Source organism: Notechis scutatus, chromosome 3 (genome assembly GCF_049901735.1).
Source record: "Notechis scutatus isolate UNSWTSFEM ecotype Mainland chromosome 3, rNotScu1.2, whole genome shotgun sequence".
Classification (NCBI taxonomy): domain Eukaryota; kingdom Metazoa; phylum Chordata; class Lepidosauria; order Squamata; family Elapidae; genus Notechis; species Notechis scutatus.
The window spans coordinates 5,985,992-6,006,704 of record NC_142011.1 but is presented as its reverse complement, the minus strand read 5'-3'; the positions used below and the strand labels follow the sequence as shown (position 1 = coordinate 6,006,704).

Here is a 20,713-nt window from a genome sequence, read left to right as displayed (position 1 = left end):
AGGAGAGAAAGACAAACAGGCTGCCAATGTATACAGGTAGTCCTGGTAACACAGTTGTTAAGTGAATCGGGCTTCCCCGTTGACATTGTTTGTCAGAAAGGTCTCAAAAAGAGGATCAGACAACCTTGGGATGTAAATATGATGAACTAGCTCTGTACCTGTGCTTCGCTATGAAACTATGTTATCAAGCTTAGATTTTGGGGAGGAAATTCTGCCTCTGCCTACCAGCGTCCATTGGTATTCATCTGGCTAGCGTCCTGTCAGTGTGTGAGAGTGTGGAGGGCTGTTTGGAAACGGAAACAATATTTGCTTGTGTGAGCAAGGAGACAGCAAGGAGCCTGGGCATGGCTTAGCTCAACTGTTCTGTACTAAAGCTGCTTGGTGCTGTGAAACTAAAACTGAAACCGAAACTCCTCTCCTCTGCTTGTGTTTTGCATTTGGAAGAGATTTCTTTTCAGGTGGGGAGGGGGAGCAGAACTCCTTAGCCTCAGAGCGTGTTAGTAATAATAATAATAATAATAATAATAATAATAATAATAATAATAATAATAATAATAATAATAATATACGAAATGCTAATGCTCTGATGGTCATTTTGAAAAATCCTTTCTTAGTGAGCACCCAGAAGCCAATGCCAAATTTCAAGTTTGCAGGCTTTACGGTTCTGGAGATTTTGTGATGATGCGTGAGCGGGATTTCGCTTTTATATACTGTATATAGATACTATTTTATTTGTATTAAAATGCGATTAAGGGGATATTTTTAAATATAACAGTAGCATGATTAGTAATTAAAAAGGGGATAATTAGTGGAAAATTACAACTCAATATAAATGTTATTAGAACTATATGGTCAAGTTAAACACTGCAAATATGATTTATTAATATATTATCTGCCGTAAAAGGAGTGATGTTAAGAATCTAGAGAGACTGACAGAAAAATAATCTTCTGTAAGATTGAGTAATCGGGAATGATAATTTAACAAAAGATGCATATTAATACCAAATTCTAAAAGCTTGTCAACTGTACTTAAATATGGAAAATATTGTCATATTGGTTTTCAAAGGTAAGACACTTGGTGTCATGCCCCTGGTGGAGACTGACTCTGAGGGAGAGGAGGAACAGCCGACAGGGAGTGGAAGTGTGGCTCCGGAGGTTGTGGAGGAGGCTGGGGAAGGGCAGAGGCCGGCTGGGCAGAGGAGGACCCAGGCCCATCCCCTCTCCATCCTAGGGCACGCAGGGAGGAGAGGATAAAGGAGAGACATGGTCTATGGGGGAGGAAAGGGCCTTGATCCTCTTCATGGGCTGCAGCTGTGACAACTGGATAAGAGGACGGACATGCATACGGACTAGTGCTGGAAACAAAGCGTGGAAATATCTTTAGTTTATTGTTCCTCTCTGAGTTTGGTGTCCTTCCCAGTGTGTGTTCTGATATCCGTGGATGTCTTCCAGCCCTTATTTTGCCTGGTTTGTGTTGTTTTTTTACTCTTTATAATTTAAACGGCATTTCCTCCTTCTGGTAACTGCTCGTGTGGGAGTTTTTTTTAATCTCCAGTCAAGGATATTTGGAGCTTGGAAGCAAAGTGAAAGAATAAAAGGGGCTTTACCTGTTTTTTGTGACTGTATTTATTTTGTACCCCGCCCTGGGTCAGCACACTTTGGAGCCACGCTGTTCACACAATGATATGTTTGTTGAAACAAAATAATAATTAAAGAAAATTATTTAAAAAAATAAAAAACCTTGGGATATTCTGCGACTGTCGTAAATATGAAACGGTTGTCGAGGGTCCGAATGGAAATCACGTGACCATGGGGAGACTGCAAGTGTGGAAAATGGTCCAAAGTCACTTTTTCCCCCAATGCTGTTTGTAATTTTGAACAGTCACTGTGCCGAATCATCACAACCAGTTCAGTGGTGGGATTCAATTTTTTTTACTACCGGTTCCGAGGGTGTGGCTTGGTGGGCGTGGCAGGGGAAGGATCCTGAAAAATCCCCATTCCCTCCCCACCCCACTAACCTGCTTTCCAGCTCCATTCTCCTGTGAAGGGCAACCAAAGGAGACCCAGCCAATCAGCTGGGACAATGGGAGGTGGAGAAGAGATGGGGGCGGGGCCAGTCAGAGGTGAGATTTGCTGGTTTTCCGAACTACTCAAAATTTCCGCTACCGGTTCTCCAGAACTGGTCAGAACCAGCTGAATGCCACCTCTGGACCGGTTCTATATCTCCCAACTGGTAGAATCCCACCTCTGAATGCACCCACACAACACCAGAAAAAAAAAAGCTCAACAAATAAATACCCAAAGGAAAATTGTGCAGATAATCTTCCACTTGCACAAAAATTATTTAGGGATCGATCGTTGAACGTAACAACAACTCTGGAAAAAAAGTGACTTACAACCGTTCCTCACACTTACGACGGTTGCATCCCCCGTGGTCAGGTGATCCAAATTCAGAGGCTTGGCAACTGGCATGTTATTTATGACCGTTGCGATGTCCCCAGGGGGTTTTTACACGATCCTCTTTGGCGACCTTCTGACGAGCAACGTCAATGGAGGAAGCTTGATTTGCTTCACAACCGGGTTGCTCACTTAACAACGGCAGTGATTCGCTTAGCAACAGTGGCAAGAAAAGGCTGTGAAATGGGGCGAAACTGACCTAAAACTGTTTCGCTTAGCAACAGAAAAGTTTCAATTCAACTGTGGTCATATGCCGAGGACTAGCTGTATATCCACTGCCAAAGACATAGGCTTGGTGCATTAGAGGTGCCAATCCTAGACCAGCCTTCTCAACCTGAAGCCCCTTCCGGACAGGGCTGGGCCTTCAACTCCCAGAATTCTCTATGTGACAGAGGAATTCTGGGGATTTCCTATCCCCGCATCAGGAAGAGAACAGCAACCTCAAAGAGTTGGCTTGCTGTCAGGATTCCAGCAATCGCCCTAATTAAATCATGATTCTCAAGCCAAACTTCAAAAAACTGGAAAGCAGGGGTCGCCAACCTTTTGGACCTCAGGGACCACCAAACTCGTAATTTTAAATCCCGTGGACCAGAGGCCCTGGAAAAATCCCCCAAAAAGTCTGCAGGAAAATTCCCCATCCCGTTTTCCTACCGATCAATCATTCTTTATTTGGGATCGCAGGATACTGTCTCCAGCTCCGTTCTCAGGGAGAGAGAGAGAGAAAGAGAGAGAGAGACTTTTGGCTTCATGCAAGGAAAGCAGCAGAAGCAGCAGAAGTCTTTCTTTCTCTCCCCCAAACTCTGCCAGAAATGAGTCTTTGTGCGACTTGTCACGCCGGCGCAGCCTCTTGGAGCAGGAGGCCTTGCAGGGTCCCAAAGACTCATTTCTGGCAGAGTTTGGGGAGAAAAGAAAGACTTTTGCTGCTTTCCTTGCGTGCAGCCAAAAGCAGAAGAAGAAGCGGAAAGAAGCAGCCCGGTGGCCAGGCAAGGCATGGGGTGAGTGGGGCAAGTTCCCTCATTCCGCCCTTTCCCCCCTCACCTCACTGCTTCATGTTGTTCGCAATGCAAGCGACGCAAGCCTTGTGTTCCCATGGGCCATGTGGGCGGCGCAGCCATGTGTTCCCGCGCAACCTGGATTAATTGCTTTTGGGGGTGACATTTCTCTGCATACCACCAAAATTTTCTTGCAAGACCACCAGTGGTCCCCGACCCACTGGTTGGCAACCACTGCTTCAAAGGACTCATTAGAGGTAACATACTGGCACTGCCCTGTATGAAGCCAACTCCAGCATACGTAATTTACAGCCCCCTCTGACCCTGTTTCCCCCTCTCCCTCCTGGGTGTCCTGGGTCATCAATCAGATTCTCCAATTGAGCACATTCACAGGCTGGATGTCCTCATTCACGTTCTCCAATTAAATATATTCGTGGGGCAAAAATTCTGGTAGTTTAGTTACAATCTTTTAAAGATAAGAGTTGGAATATAATTTCGCTTTCAACTGCTCTTCCTGATTTCCTTCCTCCTCCTCCTCCTTTCCTTTTCAAAATGGCAACTACTAAAACAGGCATCGGAACGTTTTACGAGTTGACATCCTATTTACAACACAGTAACAAATACAGGGGGTCCTCGGCTTACGACCGCAATGGAGCGCCAAATTTCTGTTGTTTAAGCGAGACCCTTGTTTAATGAACTTTGTCCCACTTTACGACCTTTCTTGCCACCGCTGTTAAGTGAACCCCTGGCAGGTTGATAGGTTAGTAACCCAGTTGTTAAGTGGGATCCAGCTTCCCCGTTGATTTGGCTTGTCGAGAAGGTCGCGAAAGGGGATCGGGTGGCCTTGGGACACAGCAACCGTGATAAATGTGAGTCCAAGGGTCTGAATTTGGACCACGTGACCATCGGGGATGCTGGACATGAAGTCGTTAACTGTGAAAAACAGTCGTTAAGTCACTTTTTTTCCAGTGCTGTGACAACTACGGTATGAACGGTCCCTAAGCGAACTTTCGTCAGGCGAGGCTAGCTGTGGTTTTGCAAGCAAAGCTGACGTGTTTTCCTCTTCCCCAGCCCAGAAATAACATCCTCTTTCCACTAGGCAACACTGCCTTGGATCATTCGTCAGCTCCATTTCTCCAGAGCAAAAGAATTTATTTCATTTTATTTTCTTCCTCCCAACCCCCGGGCTGCTTCATGTCAGCCGGATCAGACGGCCTTTAACGGCAGCGCCCTTCGCTCTGGTAATCTAAGAAGATTAAACGTGCATAAATTGGCCTCTTGACTGGTGGCTTATTTTTAGCCTGGTGCGGCTGTGAAGTGCGCAGCCGGCGTGCAGCACATTGACTGCGAGCAATGGAGCCATGGCAGATGCACAAAAGGCACAACGCAACAACCAGCCAGCCCCACTGGGATTGGGGTGGACTTGCATGCACAGCCGTCAGACATTTTTCACCCATGTTTTGCCTTGCGTACAAGTCTCTAATTCAGTGTTTTTTCAACCTTGGAAATTTCATCTGGGGGGACTTCAATTCCCATAATTCCCCTGCCAGCAATGTGGACTTCAACTCCCATAATTCCCCAGCCAGGTTGGTTCAATTCTGGGAGTTGAAGTCTACCAAGCTGGCTGGGGAATTCTGGGAGTTGAAGTCTACCAAGCTGGCTGGGGAATTCTGGGAGTTGAAGTCTAGCAAGCTGGCTAGGGGATTCTGGGAGTTGAAGTCCACCATGCTGGCTAGGAAATTCTGGGAGTTGAAATCTACCAAGCTGGCTGGGGAATTCTGGGAGTTGAAGTCTACCAAGCTGGCTGGGGAATTATGGGAATTGAAATCTACCAAGCTGGCTGGGGAATTATGGGACTTGAAGTCTACCAAGCTGGCTAGGGGATTCTGGGACTTGAAGTCTACCAAGCTGGCTAGGGGATTCTGGGAGTTGAAGTCTACCAAGCTGGCTGGGGAATTATGGGACTTGAAGTCTACCAAGCTGGCTGGGGGATTCTGGGACTTGAAGTCTACCAAGCTGGCTAGGGAATTCTGGGACTTGAAGTCTACCAAGCTGGCTAGGGAATTATGGGACTTGAAGTCTACCAAGCTGGCTAGGGGATTCTGGGACTTGAAGTCTATCAAGCTGGCTGGGGAATTCTGGGAGTTGAAGTCCACCAAGCTGGCTGGGGAATTCTGGGAATTGAAGTCCACAATGCCGGCTAGGAAATATTGGGAGTTGAAGCCCACCAAACTGAAAGTTTCCAAGCCTGAGAAATACTGCTTTAAAATTAACCAATGTATATTTTTTTTCTGATTAATTGCTTTGACAGGTGGCCCTGGGCCCATCATTTCTGTTGCTAAGAGGGTGGCGCCCCCATTTTACAGCCTCTCTTACCAGCATTCTGAAGTGGATCACTGCAGTTATTCAATTAGTACCAAGGTTGTTAAGTGAATCTGGCTTCCCCGTGGACTTTGTTTGTCAGAAGATCACAAAAGGGGATCACACGAACACCGCAACCGTCATGAGTCAGTTGCCAACCCTCTGAATTTGGATCACGTGACCCTGGGGATGCTACAACGGTTGTAAGTGTGAAAAACGGCCATAAGTCCCTTTTTTACAGTGCCTTTGTAACTCTGAATGGTCACTAAATGAAACTGTTGCAAGTTGAGGACTGCCTGTGTTATTGTTGTTTTTTTTTTACTGGTTGCCATCTGGAATCATCTGGAATCATCGGGCATTATACAGGTAGTCCTCAACTTACAACAGTTCATTTAGTGACCGTTCAAAGTTACAACGGAGCTGGGGGGAAAAGTGATTTACGACCGTTTTTCACGCTTACGACCATTGCAGCATCCTCACGGCCACGTGACCAAAACTTAGGAGCTTGGGCACTGACTCATATTTATGACGGCTGCTGCGTCCCGGGGTCATGTTTTGTGACCCGCTGACAAGCAAAATCGATGGGGAAAGCCAGATTTACTTAACAACGGTGCCCTAATTTAACAACTAAAGTGACTCACTTAACAACTGCAGAAACGAAGGTCGTAAAACGGGGCAAAGTTCATTCCGCAAGTGTCTCGCCTACCCACAGAAATTTGGGGCACAACTGTGGCCATAACTCAAGGACTACCTAAGAAAGGAACAAATACACAGCCCCTCTGTGCCGGTGTAAACCAGATGCCATATTTCTCCCTTGAAATTAAATCATTCACTGGAAACTGTGCCAAAAGTTTGGATTTTGAGTATAGTAACAACTACTGGGACCATCAGGTTGAGAAGGTTCTGGAGAATGAAAAAGTCAAGATCTTGTGGGACTTCAGAATTCGGACTGACAGGCATTTGGCCCACAACACACCTGACATAACAATAGTTTGAAAAGAAAAAGGGTTGGTTCATTGACATGGCAATACCTGGCGAGGCACGAATTGAAGACACGCAGCAAGGAAAAATCACAAAGTATCGGGACTTACAAATTGAAGTTGAGCGACTTTGGAAAAAGAAATTGTGCGTTATCCCAATTGTGATTGGAGCCCTTGGAGCCATACCTAAAGGGCTGCCTCGCTATTTGGAAATCCTGAATTTATCAGACTTGAATACCCTGATTCTACAAAAAACCACCCTACTTGGAACAGCTTATTATCCTCCGACGCTACCTGAACAGTTCCTAGGTCCTTGGTTAGGACTCGAGCTGTTGAGCTACCAACCAGCCCCAAAGGCTGTGAATCTCACTAAAGATTTAATAATAATAATAATCATCATCATCATCATCTTAAGAAAATACTTGGTTGATACCTAGGATGCTGGCAGCTACCTGTATCAACCATAAGCGCCAATCAATTATGTTTGTGATACATTTTTTAATGTTCAGTTGACCGAGTTTCATGTTTAATGACTAAAAGAGATAATAATAATAATATTTAAGCATACATATTAACAATCTTTCAATGTCTAATATTTATGTATACATAATAATAATAATATATTATGTTACGTGGCACTATACATAATAGTATTTTCCCAATTTGTACTTTCTACCTCTATTTTCTAACCATTAATAAAACAAAACCCATATTAAAAAGGATTCAGTATCTGTCCATCATCTCTTGTTCTTTTTAGTATTTCGACTCTTGTTGACTTGTTCACCAATCTCACATGCTCCTCCCTTGGGATTTTATATGTCCTTGCATTGCTCATATTTATTCGAAATGTTTCATGTGCCTTTATATGTCTATCCCATTTCTAGGGCACCCACCAACCGGCTGCATTAATCTCACACCACACGCATAGCCAGGGCAATGTTCAAATTGCAACTGGGAAAATGGTCATACCTCATCCATTAAACGTGTGTGGATCCATCAAATACGCTGCCTGCAGCCAACGGCCTGACAGATCCTTCCATTAATGGCTCAAGTACCTTAAATGGAGCAAAGCCCACACAATGATTATCCGGGCAGTCCTTGGTTTATGACAAGGGAGCCCAAAATTTCACCGCTAAGCCAGAACACTGCAAATTGGGCCTGGCCCCGTTTTAAGTCCTTCCTTGCCACCGTTGCAAAGTCAATCCCCGCGATTGTTCAAGTTAGTGACGCGACTGTTAAGTGAATGCAGCTTTTCCACCGACGTGGAAAAAGGGATATCCCGCGACCCCAGGGCTCTGCAACCGTCGTAAGTGCAGGCCAGTGGCCAAGCACCCGAATTCTGATTACATGACCACGGGGATGCTGCGAAGGGCAGATGGGCAGAAAACGGTTCTACGTCACCTTTTTTTTCCAGTGCCATTGTAACTTTGAATCAGGGGATGGGATTCCACCAGTTTGGACCAGTTCAGGCGAACCGGTAGTTCCGGTGATCATTTAGCCCCGCCCACCTGCTTAAATAAAAAGGCAAAAAAAGTGCGCGCTCACCGAACCGGTTGTTTCACTGGTTGAATCCCACCGCTGCTTTGAATGGTCGCTAAATGGACTACCTGCGTCCACCTAGGAGCCTCGGTGGCGCAGTGGTTAGAGTGCAGTACTGCAGGCTACTTCTGCTGCCTGCCGGCTGCCTGCAATTTGGCAGTTCGAATCTCACCAGGCTCAAAGTTGTCTCCTTTCGTCCTTCCGAGGTGGGTAAAATGAGGACCCAAAATTGTTGGGGACCAGAGGCTGACTTTGTAAACCGCTTAGAGAGGGCTGTAAAAGCACTATAAAGCGGTATATAAGTCTTAAGTGTTACTGCTATCTATCTGTCTATATCATCTCTCTCTGTCTATCTCTCTATCTGAATCTCTCTGTTTCTCTCCACGTCTCTATCTATATATATTTTTGTGTGTGTGTGTGTCTCCATATTGCAGCCTATAAAGCACTATAAAGTGGTATATAAGTCTAAGTGCTGTTGCTATTGCTACCCGTGTTCAAAGACTCGCAGTGAGGCGGGAGGGGTGAAGAAGGGAAGGCGTCCAAAATAGGAGAACAGACTTGGAAGGGACCTTTGAGGTCTTCTAGTCCAGCCCTTTATCAAGCAGTGATAAAGCAAAAACCTCCAGTGATGAAGCAGCCACAACTTTTGGAGGCAAGTTGTTCCCCTGGTTCATCGTTCCTTTGATGCTTTCACCCGGCAACTGCATGCTGGCTGGGGAATTCTGGGATTTGAACTCTGCACATTTTAAAGCAGCCGAAGTTGAGAAGCGGAGCTTTGAAGAAAACCCCCAGCACTAACAACCACTGTGCTTATTTTCTCCCCTAAAGTAATGCAGATGCATGAGATGAAGAAAAGAAGCAGAGAAGACGGGAGGGAGAGAGGAGAGGAGAGAGGGGTTGATCAGGAAAGAAGAGAGGGGTGGAGGAAGGAAGGAAAGAAGGAAGAAAGGAAAGGGAGGGAGGAGGACAGAGGAAGGGAGGGCAGAGGTGAGAAGGCTGATCAGGAAGGAGGAGAGTGAGGGAAGGGGAAGGGAGGAGAGGGAATTGATCAGGAAGGGAGGAAGAGTGGAGGGAAGGAAGGAAGGAAAGAGGGAGGGAGGAAGGAAGGGAGAGAGAGGGAGAGAAAAGGAGAGAGGAGGGTTGATCAGGAAGGGAGGGATGGAGGAAGGAAGGAAGGGAAGGAAGGAAGGAAGGAAGGAAGGAAGGAAGGAAGGAAGGAAGGAAGGAAGGAAGGGAGAGTGGAGGGAAGGAAGGAAGAAAGGAAAGAGGAGGGAGGGAGGAAGGGAGAGAGAGGGAGAGAAAAGGAGAGAGGAGGGTTGATCAGGAAGGGAGGGATGGAGGAAGGAAGGAAGGAAGGAAGGAAGGAAGGAAGGAAGGAAGGAAGGAAGGAAGGAAGGGAGGGAGAGTGGAGGGAAGGAAGGAAGAAAGGGAGGGAGGGAGGGAGGAAGGAGAGAGAGGGAGAGAAAAGGAGAGAGGAGGGTTGATCAGGAAGGGAGGGATGGAGGAAGGAAGGAAGGAAGGAAGGAAGGAAGGAAGGAAGGAAGGAAGGAAGGAAGGAAGGAAGGAAGGAAGGGAGAGGGAGGGAAGGAAGGAAGAAAGGAAAGAGGGAGGGAGGGAGGAAGGGAGAGAGAGGGAGAGAAAAGGAGAGAGGAGGGTTGATCAGGAAGGGAGGGATGGAGGAAGGAAGGAAGGAAGGAAGGAAGGAAGGAAGGAAGGAAGGAAGGAAGGAAGGAAGGAAGGAAGGAAGGGAGGAGAGTGGAGGGAAGGAAGGAAGAAAGGAAAGAGGGAGGGAGGGAGGAAGGAGAGAGAGGGAGAGAAAAGGAGAGAGGAGGGTTGATCAGGAAGGGAGGGATGGAGGAAGGAAGGAAGGAAGGAAGGAAGGAAGGAAGGAAGGAAGGAAGGAAGGAAGGAAGGAAGGAAGGAAGGAAGGAAGGAAGGAAGGAAGAGAGGGGAGGGAGGGAAGGACAGAGAAAGGGAGGGTAGAGAAGGTTGATCAGGAAGGGAGGGAAAGTGGAGGGAAGGAAGGAAGAACAGAAGGAAGAGAGGGAGGGAGGGGAGGGGATTCATCAGGAAGGGAAGGAAGAAAGGAAAGAGGCAGAGAGGAAGAGGAAGGGAGAGGGGAGGGGAAGAGAGAGGGAGGGTTGATCAGGCAGGAAGAGAGGGAGGGAGGGAGGAAAGGAAAGAAGGAAAGGAGAGAGGAAGGGAGGTGAGGTGAGAGGAGAGAAGAGGGAACAAACTGCCACTACGAATGGTGGCCCCACGCATCCTACCTCTGCCGGGGCACCGGGATGTAGGCCGAATGGTGCAAGGGAGGCTCATCCAGGAGTCGCAGAGCCGTCACTTCTTCCACCACCGGCTGTTTTAGCACCACAGGATTCGGCGTGAGCCTCAGGTGGCCATTGGCAGGCTCCAACTCTGCTGGAAACGCTTTGCCATTACAATGACTGGAACTCTGCAAGAAAGAGTTGGAGGCCTTTAGGGGAACCGGCCCTTTGGGGGTCCAGCGGCACTGATTATTTTTCCCCCCTCAATGGATGTAGACCCCCATCCCAATTGCTCGACTGTGGGCGGTTTACAACAATTCACAACTGCCAAAAGAACAAAGTATATAGTCTTAACACGTATAAAAAGAACAAAGTATATAGTCTTAACACGTATAAAACCCATATAAACCTAATAACAAAATTCACAGCTGGGCTCTAAAAGCAATCTAAACTCAGCATAAACACCATAAACTTGAAACATAGAGTAACTAAGTTGGAAGGGACCTTAGAGGTCTTCTAGTCCAACCTCCTGCTCAAGCAGGAGACCTGATACCAGACAAATGGCTGTCCAATCTCTTTTTGAAAACTTCCAGGGATGGAGCACCTACAACTTACTGATTTATAATTTATACTCCTTGCAGACAGCTGGTCATTTGCATCCTTTTAGTGGGTCATTTTAGAGGCCACTTGGAGGTCTGCAAGGAGTATAAATCCTTCCATGCCCCACCATCCAGTCAGAGCTGAAGAAACTTCTCGGATGAGAAGCGAAACGTCTTCAAAAGAAAAACAAGAAAGTCCAGTTGTGTTATTTTTATTTATTTGATTTGTCAATCACTTACAAGAAAAAATGCCTTTTGGGACAACCACGACCTGGAGGACTGAGAATCTTCATACACAGTCCTAATGGACAGACACTTAAACATGAGCCGGTGTTGTGCTGCAGCTGCCAAAAAAAGCTAACACAGTCTTGGGCTCCATTAACAGAGGGATAGAATCAAGATCATGGGAAGTATTAATATCATTTTATAATGCCTTAGTAAGGCCACAATTGGAACACTGCATCCAATTTTGGTCGCCACGATGTAAAAAAGATGTTGAGAGTGCAGACAAGAGCAAACAAGTTGATCCCATTATAATGGTTGCAGGAACTGGGTATGTCTAGTTTAATGAAAAGAACCAGGAGTGACATAATAGAGTAGAGTAGAGTATATAGAATGGAATAGGAATAGAACAGGAATAGAACAGAACAGAATAGAATTCTTTATTGGCCAAGTGTAATTGGACACACAAGGAATTTGTCTTGGTGCAAATACTCACAGGGTACACAAAAGAAAAGATTCATTCGTCAAGAATCATAAGGTCCAACACTTAATAATAGTCATAGGGTACAATAAGCAATCCAATCATACTAGGAAACAGTCAATATAAATTGTAAGGATACAAGCGACAAAGTTACAGTCATACAGTCACAAGTGGGAGGGGACGGGTAATAAGGAGTGATGAGAAGGTTAATAGTAATAGTAGTGCAGACTTTGTAAATAGTTGGACAGTGTTGAGGGAATTATTTGTTTAGCAGAGTGATGGCATTCAGGGGAAAACTGTCCATGTGTCTTGTTGTTCTGGTGTGCAGGGCTCTATAGTGTCGTTTTGAGGGTAGGAGTTGAAACAGTTTATGTCCGGGATGTGAAGGATCTGCAAATATTTTCACAGCCCTCTTTTTGACTCGTGCAGTATACAGGTCCTCGACTGAAGGCAGGTGGGTAGTACCGTGTTTCTCATATAATAAGGCCGGGTCTTTTTTTTTTTTGAGCCCCGAAAAAACGGCTAGGCCGTCTTTTCGGGGGGGACTTAATTCCCCCCCTTGCATCTTAGGGCGGGCGGCGACGGCTTGGATGTTGACCTCGGCGTTGGTGGGGCACTTTGTATCAGGATCAACGCAGGCAGCACCATATCCGGGTGTGCAACAAAAGTATTTCCTAACAGCAAGCCCCCCCGCCATTCCCCCCCCCCATTTCACATGTTTTAATATAGGCCTTAATTTGGGGGGAGGGGCTTAATTTCATTTCATGCCTATAAAACATGCTGGGACTTCCTATTGGGGGAGGCCGTATTGTTGGAGAAACAGGGTAATTGTTTTTTTCTGCAGTCCTAATTATCCTCTGAAGTCTGTGTCTGTCCTGTTGGGTTGCAGAACCAAACCAGACAGTTATAGAGGTGCAGATGACAGACTCAATCATTCCTCTGTAGAACTGGATCAGCAGCTCCTTGGGCAGTTTGTGCTTTCTGAGTTGATAGCAGGATTACAATATTTGAGGGGCTGCCACAAAGAAGAGGGGGTCCAATTTATTTTCCAAAGCATCAACAGGTAGGACAAGAAACAATGGATGGGAACTAATCGAGAAGAGAAGCAACCTGGAACTAAGGAGAAACTTTCTAACAGTGAGGACAATCAGTGGAACAACTTGCCACCAGAAGTTGTGGATGCTCCAACACTGGAGGTTTTTAAGAAGAGACTGGACAACCATTTGTCTGAAATAGTTTCCTGCCTGAGCAGGGGTTGGACTAGAAGACCTCCAAGGTCCCTTCCATCTCTTGTTATTCTATTCTCTTATTTCTGCAGGGATGATGTTCCAAGGGATGGAGCTATCACAGAGAAGGCCCTTTTTCTTGGGCCCACCAGATGGACCTCGTGTACAGGAGGGAAGAACCCTCTTCGCTCCTGATCCAACGGAATTCTTTTTTTTCCTAAAAAGCTCCCTTATTTCCGCTCCTCCCCACACCCGGGAGGACTTATGGGGCTTGTAGTCCCTGCAAATCCAGCCAACCTCTGAACCTCTCCCCGAAGGCTGCAGAGACCCTGCCTTTATCTTAGATAAACACAGCAGGTGTGTAGACAGAAGCAGTGCGCACGCTCGCCCCGGCGCCAAATGAAATTCAGACTCTGGGAAAGGCTAGCCGATAAGCATGTTGGAACATGGAGCGCAATTCCTCAGCTCTGGCACGGGAACCCGCACCCCATCAGGCTGCGAAAAACAAACACGCAGCCTACCACAAGGAGGGCTGGACAAACTCCCGCTAAAGATGGCTGCAAAGTGCAGGAATTGTGAGATATTTCGCACAGCCTGCCTGGGCATGCAACAACCCAAAGATCTGGGGTGGGGGGTAATCACTTTTTTTCTGGTCTCCCTTACAACCGTACAGAAAAAAATATATAGCCAGGGATTTTGCACACCCCTGAATCTGCAAGGCCAGGACAAACATTACATTACATCCCGTTGACACCCAAGCTTAGCCGAAATTAAGAGGCATCAACGAACAGCGATATAATTTACAAATATTAAAAGCTCGCTCTGGAACGGAACTCATGTTCTTGGCTACAGTACAAAAGGGGTTTGCCGTCACTCTCTGATGGGATTATGTGTTGACTTCTTACTTTGAAATTTCCTAGTGGACTCTTAATCAAGGACTAACTAGGTACAAACCTTTTTTTTTTAAGATAGGCCCAGGATCAACTGTAAATGCCTAGTTTCGTGGAGAGGTTATGGTGTTGGCCTAGAAACCAGGAGATATTGAGTTCTAGTCCAGCCTTAGGCATGAAAGACAACTGGGTGACTTTGGGCCAATCACCAGGAGACGGTGAATTCTAGTCCAGCCTTAGGCATGAAAACCGGCTGGGTGACTTTAAGACCAATCATCAGGAGACGGTGAATTCTAGTCCAGCCTTAGGCATGAAAACCGGCTGGGTGACTTTAAGACCAATCATCAGAGACGGTGAATTCTAGTCCAGCCTTAGGCATGAAAGACAACTGGGTGACTTTGGGCCAATCACCAGGAGACGGTGAGTTCTAGTCCAGCCTTAGGCATGAAAACCGGCTGGGTGACTTTAAGACCAATCATCAGGAGACTGGGAGTTCTAGTCCCGCCTTAGGCATGAAAACCGGCTGGGTGACTTTAAGACCAATCATCAGGAGACTGGGAGTTCTAGTCCAGCCTTAGGCATAAAAACCGGCTGGGTGACTTTAAGACCAATCATCAGGACTGGGAGTTCTAGTCCAGCCTTAGGCATGAAAACCGGCTGGGTGACTTTAAGACCAATCATCAGGAGACTGGGAGTTCTAGTCCCGCCTTAGGCATGAAAACCGGCTGGGTGACTTTAAGACCAATCATCAGGAGACTGGGAGTTCTAGTCCTGCCTTAGGCATGAAAACCGGCTGGGTGACTTCAAGACCAATCATCAGGAGACTGGGAGTTCTAGTCCCACCTTAAGGCATGAAAACCGGCTGGGTGACTTTAAGACCAATCATCAGGAGACTGGGAGTTCTAGTCCTGCCTTAGGCATGAAAACCGGCTGGATGACTTTAAGACCAATCATCAGGAGACTGGGAGTTCTAGTCCAGCCTTAGGCATGAAAACCGGCTGGGTGACTTTAAGACCAATCATGAGGAGACTGGGAGTTCTAGTCCTGCCTTAAGACATGAAAACAGGCTGGGTGACTTTAAGACCAATCATCAGGAGACTGGGAGTTCTAGTCCAGCCTTAGGCATGAAAACCGGCTGGATGACTTTAAGACCAATCATCAGGAGACTGGGAGTTCTAGTCCCACCTTAGGCATGAAAACCGGCTGGGCGACTTTAAGACCAATCATCAGGAGACTGGGAGTTCTAGTCCCACCTTAGGCATGAAAACCGGCTGGGTGACTTTAAGACCAATCATCAGGAGACTGGGAGTTCTAGTCCCGCCTTAGGCATGAAAGCCGTCTAGGTGACTTTGAGCCAATCAATCTCTTAGCCAAACCCACCTCACAGGACTGTTGTTGTGGGGGAAAGAGGAGGAGGAGGAGGAGAAAGCATTCTTCATTTTTGGCCACCATGAGTTACTTATAAAGTAATAAAGGTGGGGGCAAAAATTTAATGAATAATAAAATAAATAACACTTATATGTCCATGGAGTTGCTTCAGCCACCATATGGAAGGCATTACCAAGGTCTTCCTCCAATGCTGCATTTTGTCTTCTCAAAGATTCCACACTGCTAATAGGTCTCTTCTAGGTCTCTCCTCCAATTACCAACCTGATCTGGCCCCGCTTAGCTTCCCAACCTTGACTATGTGCTGCCACCTAGCAGACCTAATGCAATCAGCACCCCCCTATTAAAGTGTTTTATTATCTTTCAGCTGCAAATTTTAGGGTAAATTTTGAAGGGATCTTGGGGACAGACACCTGGCCTTGCAACCCTGGAATATGACTTTGTCATTCAGCCTTTCAACAGCTAATATATAGATACAAATATATACATTTAATAAATAATTACAAGTAAATGAACTCAAGAAAGACAGGCAAGGGAAGACCAATGCTAGGGTGTAATTTTGTGTCTATTTTAATTCCGGGTTCTGAATGCTATTAAAAAGCACGGGAATCAATCGAGTTTTCCTTTGCATAAATGAGACAAACAACAGAACACACAATCAACATTCACACAAAATACATAAACCACGTGGGGGGGGGGGGGGTTTAATCCAACATGTGCATTCATCCCATGGGTAAAAGGATTTTCTTTTTAACCCAATTCCTTTCATGTTGAGCCAGTTTGGTGTAGTGGTTAAAGCACCAGGTTCGAAACAGGAAAACAGTGAGTTCGAGTCCTGCCTTAGGTTCGAAAGCTGGCTGGATGACTTTGGACCAATCAACAGGAAATGGTGAGCACTTCTAGTCCCATGTGAGGCATGGAAGTAGGCTGGGTAACTTTGGACCAATAAAAAGGAGAACATGAGTTCTAGTCCTGTCTTAGGCATGGAAACTGGCTGGGTGACTTTGGGCCAATCATCACGGTGAGTTCTAGTCCCGCCATAGGTATAAAAGCTGTGTGGGTGACTTTGGGCCAATCAGCAGGAGACGGGGAGTTCTAGTCCTGCTTTAGGAATGAAAATGACTGGGTGACTTTGGGCCAATCACCAGGAGACGGGGAGTTCTAGTCCCGCCTTAGGCATGAAAGCCATTGGGTGACTTTGGGCCAATCACCAGTAGACGGTGAGTTCTAGTCCCGCCTTAGGTATAAAAGCTGTGTGGGTGACTTTGGGCCAATCAGCAGGAGACTGAGAGTTCTAGTCCTGTCTTAGGCATGGAAACTGGCTGGGTGACTTTGGGCCAATCACCAGTAGACGGTGAGTTCTAGTCCCGCCTTAGGTATAAAAGCTGTGTGGGTGACTTTGGGCCAATCACCAGTAGACGGTGAGTTCTAGTCCCGCCTTAGGTATAAAAGCTGTGTGGGTGACTTTGGGCCAATCAGCAGAAGACTGAGAGTTCTAGTCCCGCCTTAGGCATGAAAATGACTGGGTGACTTTGGGCCAATCACCAGTAGACGGTGAGTTCTAGTCCCGCCTTAGGTATAAAAGCTGTGTGGGTGACTTTGGGCCAATCACTAGGAGACGGGGAGTTCTAGTCCTGCTTTAGGAATGAAAATGACTGGGTGACTTTGGGCCAATCACCAGCAGACGGGGAGTTTTAATCCCGCCTTAGGCATGAAAGCTGGCTGGGTGACTTTGGGCCAGTTCCCCCCTCTCAACCCAGCCCAGCCCACCTCACAGGGTTGTTGTTGTGAGGAAAACAGGAAGAGAAAGGTGTATTGGATATGTTGGCCAGGTTGTCTTTGGAGCAAAGGTATTATAGTAACCCAGGAAGAGAATAACGTCAGGAATTAAGTCATGCTTGTTCTGCAAAGTCGGTCCGAGTTGATCCTTTTACAGAAAAAGAGGGGGGGGAAAACAGGCCAAGCTAAGGTTGCACCTTGTCTGCAGTCACCTGCCAGACAGACAACCCACCTGCTCCCCACCCAAACAAGCCCATGTGTCTTGGATTCAAGTCATGACACGTTTTCTGTCATCTGCTCCTGAACTCTGGGACGACAATGGTCACCATTTCTGGATCACCGAAATCCCACAGGTGTAGCTTACAGTTATCACAGCCAGGATCACGAGTGGCACCGCCCATCATCTTCCCCTCCCTTGCAAAACCATCATCCTGAACCCTTTGGTGCGAGAGAACACTGTAAGTTTCCCCCAACCCCCTTTTTCAATTCCTATTCATCCTGGTTTATGGTCCCTTTTGGAGTGGATGGTCAAAAACTATCCCATCAAACCTTTAATGGTTTGATTTTGTTAACTTTACAGTTTAACAGAGTTAGAAGGGATCCTATAGGTCATCTAGCCCAACCCCCAACCCCTCAAGCTTGTTTCGGCCTTCTTTGGTTTTACCTGGATTCCCCCCTCCCCCTCCCCAATTAGAAGGACTTAAATTTAAACGGGGCTTCCCTGCATTTGCCTTGAAAAGGCCCCCAAAGTTATTAATTTTATTGCATTTACAGGCCGCCCGCCACTAGCTGCACTCGCTGAACTCACGAAAGCCGACCGCGGAAGCAAAGTTTCTAGTCCTCACGACCTTTTGCTCTAGTCAGAGAAAAAAATAATCAGGATTTTCCCGACCGGCTGGGACAGAGAAGCGATGGCAAGCTCTTCAAGTTGCGGGGGCACCAACTTGGCACATCCCTCCCCAAGCCAGGTGGAGGGCCGGGGCACACCGATCGTGAGAATGGAGCCGCCGACCCGTGTCGCGATCTGGGCGATCGGGACGCGGGGGCCAGGCGAACGAGCGAGGCGCGCGCGGATCCACTCGACCCCCGGCATAATGCGGGGAGTGGATAAGGCCGGGGATCGAGTGGATCCTCCCCGCCCCCTTCCTTCCTTCCTCGCTCGCTCGCTCGCCCGGCCCCACGTCCCGATCGCCCCGCCCGGCCCACGTGAGACCTGCGGCCCGCCCGGAGCTGCGAGGGCGGAGGCGGCAGCGCCTTTTCCACCCGGGCTGGAGTTGGGAGTGGGGGGACCCACCTTCGGGGCCGGCCGACTAGCCGTGGGCTGGCTTCCCGCGGCGTCTGGGCGCCCGCGGAGATTGATTGATGATGACCGTCCGGCCGAGCAACGCAAGCCCGATCCTCTCCGCCAAAGCCGGGCGGCGGCGGCGGCGGAGGCGCCGGCAGGGCCGGGCGGAGCGAGAGAGGCGTCCCCGCGGGCGGCTAGCCAAGTCCCGGCCCCCTTCGCAAGTCCCCTCCCTTCGGTCAAACTTTTCCTCGCAGCGAAGCAGCCGCCGCCGCTGCAGCCGGGAGGGCGCCATTTTTTTCGCCCAGGCCGGTCCGCGCCCGCCCCGACGAAGCCCCCCAAAAAGAAGCCGGTCTGGTGGCGGTGGGGATCCCGGGGAAGCGGCCCCATCGGCAACCGAGGGGCCCGCGGGCGCCACTCAATCACCCCAGGCTTGGGGGCAGGAGGGGGGATTTCCCAGCCGTCTCGGTTTGGGAATCTCCAGCGGTGCCCCTTTGCGTCTCTCTCTCTCTCTCTCCAGCTCCGACGGGCGTTTGCTTTCCCCGGGGACAACGCAAGGCCATCCAAACCCCCACCCCCGGGGATCCAAGCCGGGGCGAGGAATATCCCGGCCGGAGCGCGTGGCTTTGGGAAGTCCGTGCTCGCTTGCAAGAGGGGCCGGGGTGCAGCCACCCCCCCCCCTCTTTTCTCCTCCTCCTCCTCCTCCTTTTCCTCCCCTATCCGGCTTTGGGGCTGAAAAAAAGGAGGGGGGTGGAGAGTCTTGCAATATGCACGACGACCAGCCGCCCCCGCCCGGCTCTGCAAAGCGGGAGAGGAAAACCCCCACACTTTTTACTGCCCCCTCCCGATGCTCCACTAGGTCCTCCGCCCCCTCGGGGGTGGGGGTGGAATAAAAAGGAGCGGGGGGAGGGGGGAGACACCCGGCGGGCTTCCCCGTTTGCAACTCCGCCGCCTGTCAGGCTCGTAGGCCCGGCCCGTGGGGACACACCCACCCCGCTCCGGCCCGCCGACAGCCAGCCAGCCAGCCAAGGCCGGGCGGACGGACAGACGGGTCAGGAGTTTGCCCGCCCCGCGGGCCGCGCTCTGGCTTGGCTTCCCGTTTACCTTTTGCAAAAGGTGGACTTTGCTTCGGGCGCAGCCACCGCCGCCGCCCCCGGCGGGACGACTCCGGCCGCCGCCGCCGTCCTCGCAGCTCCTGCGCCGGGCTCTCCTCCTCCGGAGCGACGCCGGATCTTCTGCTGCTGCTGTTGCTGCTTCTTCTTCCACCAGCACCGTGTAAACGGCGTTGCCGGGCGGGGCGGGCGAAGCGGAGGAGGCGAGCGGCTTGCAAGCGGCCGCTACCCCGCAGAACAAACCGGCGGCGGGGGCGACGGTGGTCGGGGGGCTGCCGCCGACGCCGACGCTGTCAGGGCAGCTGGGGGCCGCCGCTGACGTCAAGCCCGGCGGCGGAGAGCAAAGCCGGCCGCCCGGGGAAGCGGCGCGTTTGAAAAGCCGCGGCTTGGGGGCTTCCATGCTTGCGGGGCCGGCTGGCTGGCTGGCTGGCTGGCTGGCTGGCTGGCGGGGCGCCGAGCCAACACCCCCTCCCCGCCCCTGGCCCGGAAAGGGGCAGATCGGTGCACGGTGAAGCCCCGCACGCCGCCGCCGCGAGTTTCCCTCCAGCCAGCGGCGCTCCCCCGCCGGGCCACGCCCCTCCTGGACTGCCCCGCCCCCTCGGAGCTGGAGCGAGCGAGCGGCTGTCGGGTTGCTACCAAAAAAAAAAAAAAAAAAGTGAAAATCGTCTCCGCTCCTCCTGCGGCCGCAACGCCATTGGCTGGCGCGCTGTGTCAACATTCCACAATGGAACGTTGCCCGGAGCCGGCTCGCGCGCTCATTGGTCGGGACGACGTTGCCAATTGTATCAAGCGAGGGAAAGAGGAGGAGGAGGAAGAAGAGGCGGGGGGGCGAGTCGTCGCGGTCTCTTCCCAGTTGCTGCTGCTGCTGCTGCTGCTGCTGCAGCCGCTGCTTGCTTCGTTTTTGCGGCGATCTCTCCCGCGCTTGGAAAGCGGGATCGCCGTCCGGCTCCGGTTTGGCTTAGCCGCTTCTTGAAGCCGGAGTGTGGAAGGAAAACCGGCCTCGGGTTTTTTTTGTTTTTTTTCCCCCCCTTCGCCCCGGTCTGTTGCGTCCGCTATATACCTTCCGCGGCCATGGCGGGCGAGGAGTCGACGGCCGCCGGGCGGAGACTTTGCAAACCACGGGGGGAGGCGAGGCAGGAATCC

The 20,713-nt window shown here is 49.5% G+C and overlaps 1 protein-coding gene across 1 annotated transcript in view; it reads right to left on the bottom strand.

The window, feature by feature from the left end:
* Window positions 1-20,143, bottom strand: part of SLC2A4RG (SLC2A4 regulator) — a 52,462-nt gene extending 32,319 nt beyond the window's left edge. The window contains exons 1-2 of the mRNA XM_087962345.1: window positions 19,563-20,143; window positions 10,600-10,781 (exon numbers count right to left, since the gene is read on the bottom strand). Of these exons, the coding sequence (XP_087818471.1) occupies window positions 10,600-10,781; window positions 19,563-19,970 (590 nt within the window). The 5' untranslated portion in view covers window positions 19,971-20,143. The remainder of the gene's footprint in view (window positions 1-10,599; window positions 10,782-19,562) is intronic.
* Between the last annotated feature and the right edge of the window lie 570 nt (window positions 20,144-20,713).